We start from the raw sequence: 7,785 nt of genomic DNA, 5'->3' as shown, positions 1-7,785 counted from the left end.
TTTGATACCCAGGATGTGGACTTTGCAATGGCAGCATTTAATTGAAAGTGAAAACTGAAAATCAAAGAGATGACATGATACTGAACATCCTTTGGCAGACTATCTAATCAATATCAGACACTCATACCACAGACAACAATGGATATTGTTTAGGCCTGGCGAACAGCATGGGTGGATCAGTACAAATAATACAAAAACACACCCTCAAAATAAACCATTTTATTACAAAACACAAAAACATAATTGCAAAAGCACAATTCATTGCACGAATAAATCTTTTTGTTAAATATAGTCAGTGCAGATAAGAGTTAATTTCCTATTTTGCAATACATTGTTTTTTTGTGTTTAAATTCATATAATTGCCAACTTCTCTGTTTTTACATGTTCTATGCTTCCTTAACATGGCTGATCCAGAAGGTCTCTTCAGTAGATATGGGATACTACTGTATTCAGAAACTGGCCTAATTTTGAAAGGAATCTGAATGCATCGGCCAAGTCAAAGAAGTTGAGGCATTTGCTTGCCAATATTGTGCTAGTGCTTAGTTCATAGGAAAAGCCTACTCTAAATGCAGGACAGGAATACAAGTTCAAATAGTACACTCTAATCCATTTTCCTCTGACAAAATCAAAGTTGATATGCAAGTGAATGCTTTTAAACTTTACTATGTACAATTCATTTGACAAAACAAAAGAGAATATCATTTAAATATTTATGCGTATAAAAAAGAATAACTTACAATATGGTTGTAGTATATGGTTAGTCAAACTCAGGGTATAATGAATATCTATACAAACAAAAAAATATATAAATTCCTGATATTTTGGAAATGTATAAACAATTAAGGTGCACTTTAGTACCTATATCTCATAAACTAGCTAAAACATAATTGAAAAGATTGTGAGGAAAATATAAACAACCAAACTGTCCAATATACCTACAAAATGAAATGAAACAGAATCAGATATGTGTCATATTCTTGCTATTCCAGACATCTTGAAGCATTAGTGAAAACCGCAAAATGCCCATGACACTGATGTGAATGTAAGGATGATATGAATGTAATGAATACATAACCAGTGCATACAAAATCTGACAAAGCACCGTACAGACATGAGCTGTAGTCTTGGCAAGTGATCATGAAAGTTTAAATGAAATGTGGTCTTTGACAACACGTGTGTCACGTCGATCTTAGTTTTCATGCTGACTTTGGGCATTCAACTGAAATTCCACTGAAGACTGCCCATTGTGTTGTGCATAAAACTTCCTTACAGTAAGTGCACTTCGGTGAACACGACTTTTGCCAATTTGTTGTAGGAAATCCACTATACCTGTGTTTGCTGGGGTGTAGTGCATTCCAGTATTGGCAAACAGCTTTGTGACCTCCTGCTGTGGTCACGAACATTGATCTTCAGATTATGACATTATGGAAAGGCAGAGCACACACAATGGCAGTGTGATGCCCTTAGCACCGTAGTGATAAGCAGCTATGATCGTGTAACTTATCTCCCATCAGTCACACCAACAAAATAACAAATCTGGTCAATACTAAAACCAATACAGCTGCAGTGAAAAATTAAATGTTTACGCAGCACCACATACATACTGTTTATGAAACATCAAAGACCCCCTCACAAGATAAATTATCTTCCATCAATCTAAATCATCATAGCAATTAAACAGTTCTAGTAAGAATTGAACAAAATAATTTACATTTTATGTACATGTCATCAACGCTGAAATGTCCGCTGCCTTCAAACATATGTTTGTGTCTTTAAATAAGCCGATATATACAAAATAGCATGGTCCAGGAGTGTTGTGCAAATCCTTAGGGGATAAAAAAAACAAAGAGTCTTTTGTGGCAAGTTGTTGGCTTGTATGGGGTGTAAACCTGTGTCTATTTGAACCAGTGCAGGTAGTTTGTGTTGAGGGCAGGGAAGCACATGTTATTGCTACATGAGCCCCCATAGCTGGGAGGACAAGCTGAGCATGGAACTCCTACTTTGTAGGGAGCCTCTCCAATCCAGTTACCCCTGGAAGACAGAAATATGAACATATGTGACAATATGAACAATATGTGAACAGAACTGATGACCACACAACTATCAATTTTAAAGAGGATAATGTTCAGGATATCTTTAAAGTATGGTGAGCTGTGTGGAAGGCCGGTAATTATAACTTGACAGATTTGACAGATGCTATAGAGTCATTGTTTGCCTGTCATTCATTCATATCATTGTTACCCTGGTTTCTTTGAGGCACTACATTGTTCTCTCTGCACTCTACTTGCTTGTTGTCCTTGTTTTTTTTCTACTATTGTCCTTGTTTTTTGTTGACTACAGCTCATGCTTACTCTCCTTATTCCGATCTCCCACTTGTAAGTCGCTCTGGATAAGAGCGTCCTCTAAATGCCTAAATTGTAATGACCATTATCAAGTCCAAAATGAGCCAACTTGTGACCCACAGTATGGAGGCCATATTTTAATTGCTAAAATAGGTCATCAGTGTGCTGATACTGTTACTCTTGAATATGTCTCCCCTCAATGAGATTAAAGAACCCCGGTCACAAGTCAGTCACAAGTCCCAACAGTTATGAAACACGGGGCTTTGATTCTGGATTTCTTTTTTAGTCTCTGGAGCTTTTGGAATGCAGTACCCATACACAGGCTTGTATTGGGGTTAGCTGGGCCGCCAAGTGACATGGGTGGCAGTGCACAGCCCAGTACAGACCAGAACAGCTTGTTTCCTAAAGCTATGTCTGCAACTACACACAGTGTGGGTAGGTCAAGTAATCAATATGCAAAGTATACTTACTTGGGTGAGTAGTTGCACACTAAATATGTTGCCCGTTTCCAAACCGAACCCCAGACATTCATATTGTGGCATGTGTGAACAGCACAGCCAACTTTGTTTGATGTTGCCCACACCATCTGTAAAGCAGACACATTTGCATTCAATCAGTCAGTTACTGTATAATGGAGTTTTCATGGTAATGCAGTTGTATTAAGCCAGTACCATTATAGCATAATTGCTTACCTGTGTATAATGAGTACACATGGGCCCATAGCATCTGAGGGGGCATCTAGGGTTGCAGTCTCGGGGATATGGAAAAGCGTAGTCTTTAACCTCATCATACCATGGCTTCACAAGCTGAAGAATGGATCGATAGCTGTGGATAAAAACAGCCAGATAAGTACCTCCATTACCAAGACTGGAGGTCAGAAGCACACTGCACACTGTTTGTTTAAATAATGCTTACGTTTATGCCGGTTGCCTGACTCTAACAATGATTTTTCTGAAATCTTTCCAATTTCAGGTTACTGTAATAATCTTCCTAAATGAATACATAATAATAATAATATAGATAGATATCATGCATTGCTACCAGTACCATACACTGGCATACAAGTTAATTACGCAAATTTAATCATGACTATTAAAAAGCCAGTCTCATTCTTGGATTTTTGTTGAAAATCTTGCCAGTTGTTCCCACTTTAGTCACTATATACCCTGTATTGGAGATGTATCTGTAATTTCCAGGAATCTCGCTCTGTCTGTCTGTATGCCTGGCTGTCCTTCACATATCTTGAGAACCGTTCATCCGATCGACTTCACACATGGCGGGTGTATTGCTGAGGACTCAGGGGAGTGCTGTGTCAAGTGTGAACTGTGAAGTCGGATGAGTGATTCTCCAGAACCGGCCCGCTCCGAATGGGCACGTGTATCTCACCAACCGTTCATCCGATCGCCTTCAAGTGTGAAGTCAATCAGATGTGTGGTTCTCCGGAACTGGCCAGCAGTGAATGGGTATGTGTTCTGAACCGTGGCCAGGCCTCGAATAGCCCCTTTTATATTAAAGATAAATAACTAGTAATATGCTCACTTGCAGTGAGTATACAGACAGTTTTAAATTGCAGGAAACTTCACTAGCAGAGGTTGACAACAGCAGGTTTGAAGATTTTCTATAACAACACTAGATTGTACACCCTTGTACGCCATCATATGGACATGCTGCAAGACACAATAATCTCACTATGAAATGTTCTGTTTGCCTAATCAGATGGCACAGTTGGTAAAGGTTGTATATTTTCCTTTGACCTCTCAACTCTCTGCAGGGGAGGTCAGTGAGATCTAAAAGCTTAGGAAAAAGGTGACATTTTCGCGCCCATTCAAGTGTTCCCAGAGTTTCCACATGGAGGGTCATGTCCCGCCAGGTCATGGCTGGAAACATGGCTTGTTTATGTGTTAGGCTACAGGAAAATTCCTCACGTGTTCACCGGGTCACCGCGCAAAAAACGTTAGGAGACAGAAGAAGGGGCCGGCAAGGCAAAGACCATGACTCCAGAGAGCCATCCTTGAGAGAACCAGCAGATGTGGGGGGGGGGGGCGGGGGTTTGGGGGGTTCAAAGAGGTCACTCACCGTCCTGTCCTGACAGAGAGGTTTTGACCCAGGAACCTGAGGAGGTGGGGTGGCCCATGTTCCCACAGGCAGGAGTGTGCCCAGTCCTCCGCTGTCTTTGCCAGGGTCTCATCCCACACCTAAGCACACAAGAGAAACAGGGGGAACGGTGAACCCCGTTACATAACCAATGTAAAATATACACGCCGAACCCTTCTCTGTGTATGTTTAGTGCAGCGGCGAGATGTGAGATAAGACTCTGGGCTTTTCCTGAGTTCACCGCTTTCCCATAGCATGATATGTAAACTCAACTCATCTGATGGGTTACATAAACTGAGACGGGTTGGGAACATGCAGTACTATTCTATTCTCTCTATCTCTCTCATTAGATATGAGAGCTTTATGAAAATGGTGGTATTTAATAGTGCTTGACAATCAAAATCTATCAGCCAGTATGGGATTTCCCCTCACATACTGGGGGATCACAATTTCGGATTGAGTTACGCAACCGGGAGACACTTCCTTTGATGACATCATTTCTAGCTCTATTGCAGTGCAGTGTTTTGACATAACCCCATCGTGCCCGTGTGTTTTCAGATTGATTCCTCAAAAAACACAAATTATAATAGTCTTTTGTTCACTAAATTCAAAATGTATCATTTAAATGAAGGTAAACATGTAGGATACATGTTCTGAATCTGTGGATCTTGCAAAAACAAACTTGCAAAAAATCCAAACTTGAACTGTACTCTGTGTTGACGTGATTGTGTATAAATGGACACTGTGCAGGAGCTCGGTCTACACACCATGGCTGGCTCTCTACTACCTCCTTAATGCTTTTTCTGCCAGCATGCTACTTGTATTACACATGACCCCATCTCTGGTGGTCCACGTCACTGCGATCTGTCCAACAGCTGAGGGGTGCTAAACGGTTCACACAGTTTGTCACTTTTGGTGTCTTGTACCAAACTTGTACAGGTGTAGCTACATTATAGCCTACTTCTCGCAATAGCCTATACAATGACACACTTATTACCACCATAAATAGACCAATTACACCCTTTGACCTTTCCACCTTACCGTGCATTAAGTCAGTTGGTCAAACTAAAGTGGTCTTTTGGCATTTCGAGTTGTGCAAAACATTGACTGAGTATCTTACTGCAGCGCTACTGAATGAATACAGAAGGATAGGCTCAGTGGTGTAAAGTACTGTAACTAAGTACATTTACTCAAGTACTGTACTTTTAGTAGAATTTTGAGGTATTTTTACTTTATTGGAGTATTTCCAGTTTCAGTACTTTTACTTCTACTCCACTACATCTCAGAGGCAAATATTATACTTTTACTCCACTGCAATTATTTTTAAAAGCTTGTAGATCTGCTATTTTCAAAAGATTTGTATACATTTTGAAAACTTGAAATGGGACATTCTGCACAATGAGTACTTTTACTTTTGGTACTTTAAGTACATTTTGATACCAATACTTTTGTACTTTTACTCAAGTCCATTTTGAATTCCAGACTTTTACTTGTGACAGAGTACTTTACATTGCAGTATTGATACTTTTACTTAGGTAAAACATGTGAGTACTTTTTCCACCACTAGATCTAGGCTATACTTACCATATACTCCATATTGGACGCTGGGGGGAACACCTTCCCTCTGACCTTGTTGTGGTAATCAAGGATGGCCAGCATGTCGTTCTGGGAGATATAACGCTTCTTCCTCCTGGTTTTGGGTATATTGGTGGTGTCTGTGCCATAGCTGCGCCCTGCTGCTGCTGCTGTGCCAAGATGGGTGAAGTTGGTGGTTGGCACCACCGTCGAGGACATGAAAGGAACGCTGATTGTTGCCAATACACTTGCTCCGCAAGATAATATGCACAGTAGCATAAAGTCTATGGCCAAGAACTGAGATTTCATGTTTGATTTATAGGGAAAAAAAGTTCAGACATGCAGAGTAATCCGAGTCAGTCTGGACCTGATCTGGAAAGAAAACAAAAACAGATGATTGATTGATTGACTTATTGATTGATTGAATACTTAAACAGTTTGCAACAGAAAACTTTATCCACGATTACCTTTCTCCCTAGCTCCATTCGAAACCTCTCCCTCCGCTGCTCTCCGAGATGAGGTCCCGCTGCTTAGGGTGCCGGCAGTGTGCGACACCGGCAAACGGTGGCCAATATAGTTGATTCTTACATTTTTCCGCAAATCGTATCCAAAAAGTTAAGGTCGTCCCCCCTGCTTTGAGATGTTTGACATTTTAGCGGTTAAGAAAATGTCAGCGACGGGTTGAAACAAGCGTTTAAATCTCCTTTTTAGTCAGCCTGTAGCCAGTCAACACCCGTCCGCATGCGCTGTGCTGCTCCCGTTAACGTTGCATTGGGAAAACATGGCACAGGCTGAGTAAAAAGCGATTTAAACGCTTGTTTCAACCCATGGGTACAATTTTCTTGACCGCTAAAATGTAAAACATCAGAGAGCAGGGGAGACTACCTTTAATGTTCAGATACGATGGGCGGAAAGAGATAAGAATCAACAATATTGGCCACCGTTCGTCGGTGTCGCACTCGGCCGGCACCCTACGCAGCGGGACCTCATCTCGGAGCTCTACACCGGAGGGAGAGGTTCCATGGAGCTACTTTTCTCTCAAAAGACGCACATGACAGTCCAACACTTAGCAGACGGGGGGAACTGGCACTGCTTGTAGATTCTAACCTCTCTTGTCTAATCTTCTACACTAGAAATGTATTTCTAAACGCAGAATTAGCAGTGATCAGTAGGGATACAAATCCCGTCAAGGCATCTTCCTTATATATATATAGGTCCTACCTTATATTGTCCTTGCGTCCCGGCAGCTTATTGTCCTTGTTGCTAGGTAGGTTATCTCTCCATATGCCTGTGCAATAGATTGGGCTGCAGAGAGAGAGAGAGAGAGAGAGAGAGACTGAGGGGAGGGAGCTGCCTTCCACTGATGCTTTGTGCTCTTTGCAAACTGTAAGGAGGACTTAAGGAGCTCTACTGGAGTCAACGGGTTTATATCATTCAGTGGAAGATGCAGGAGGTGGTGCACCCATAGGGTGCCCCTCCCTGTCACCTGAAACACAAAGCATCGTTTTGGATGGAAACGTAGCCTTAGTGTTTGGTTAAGCTGCTCGGTCCAGGCAGATCTTTCCCTAATTTCATCAAAACATCTGCTTTCGGTTTGCACAGCTGCAGAAAATGAAAAAGACAAATATTTGATAAGAAAATGAATAATCGGGTGGTGCAGACAGTGCAGAGGGAAGGGTGTGGCATGCTTCTGCAAGGATGAGTAGAAAAACAGGTGACAATATTCGAGACACTTTATGTAACAATTTTTTTTTTTTTTGGGTGATATTTTTGG

At 41.3% G+C, this 7,785-nt stretch overlaps 1 protein-coding gene across 3 annotated transcripts; it reads right to left on the bottom strand.

Annotated features, from left to right (window-relative positions):
• Positions 1-204: 204 nt before the first annotated feature.
• On the bottom strand, positions 205-7,390 carry LOC311038840 (peptidase inhibitor 15-A-like). 3 transcript variants are annotated; one of them, XM_084048445.1, is made up of 6 exons: positions 7,233-7,390; positions 6,021-6,383; positions 4,419-4,537; positions 3,035-3,167; positions 2,813-2,928; positions 205-2,031 (listed from the first exon to the last, which is right to left on the bottom strand). In XM_084048445.1, exons 2-6 carry the CDS (start codon positions 6,318-6,320, stop codon positions 1,896-1,898), a joined length of 804 nt encoding a protein of 267 aa, XP_083904571.1. In that variant the 5' UTR covers positions 6,321-6,383; positions 7,233-7,390; the 3' UTR covers positions 205-1,895. The 3 variants fall into 3 exon arrangements, with proteins under 3 accessions (XP_083904571.1, XP_083904573.1, XP_083904572.1); XM_084048447.1 differs by having other exon boundaries at positions 6,021-6,378; XM_084048446.1 differs by lacking the exon at positions 7,233-7,390 and adding an exon at positions 6,479-6,588.
• Between the last annotated feature and the right edge of the window lie 395 nt (positions 7,391-7,785).

This window comes from Gymnoscopelus microlampas (genome assembly GCF_963454915.1).
Source record: "Gymnoscopelus microlampas genome assembly, chromosome: 22".
Taxonomy (NCBI): Eukaryota; Metazoa; Chordata; class Actinopteri; order Myctophiformes; family Myctophidae; genus Gymnoscopelus; species Gymnoscopelus microlampas.
Note: the sequence above shows the minus strand (reverse complement) of the source record. Positions and strands in the feature narration are given on the sequence as shown.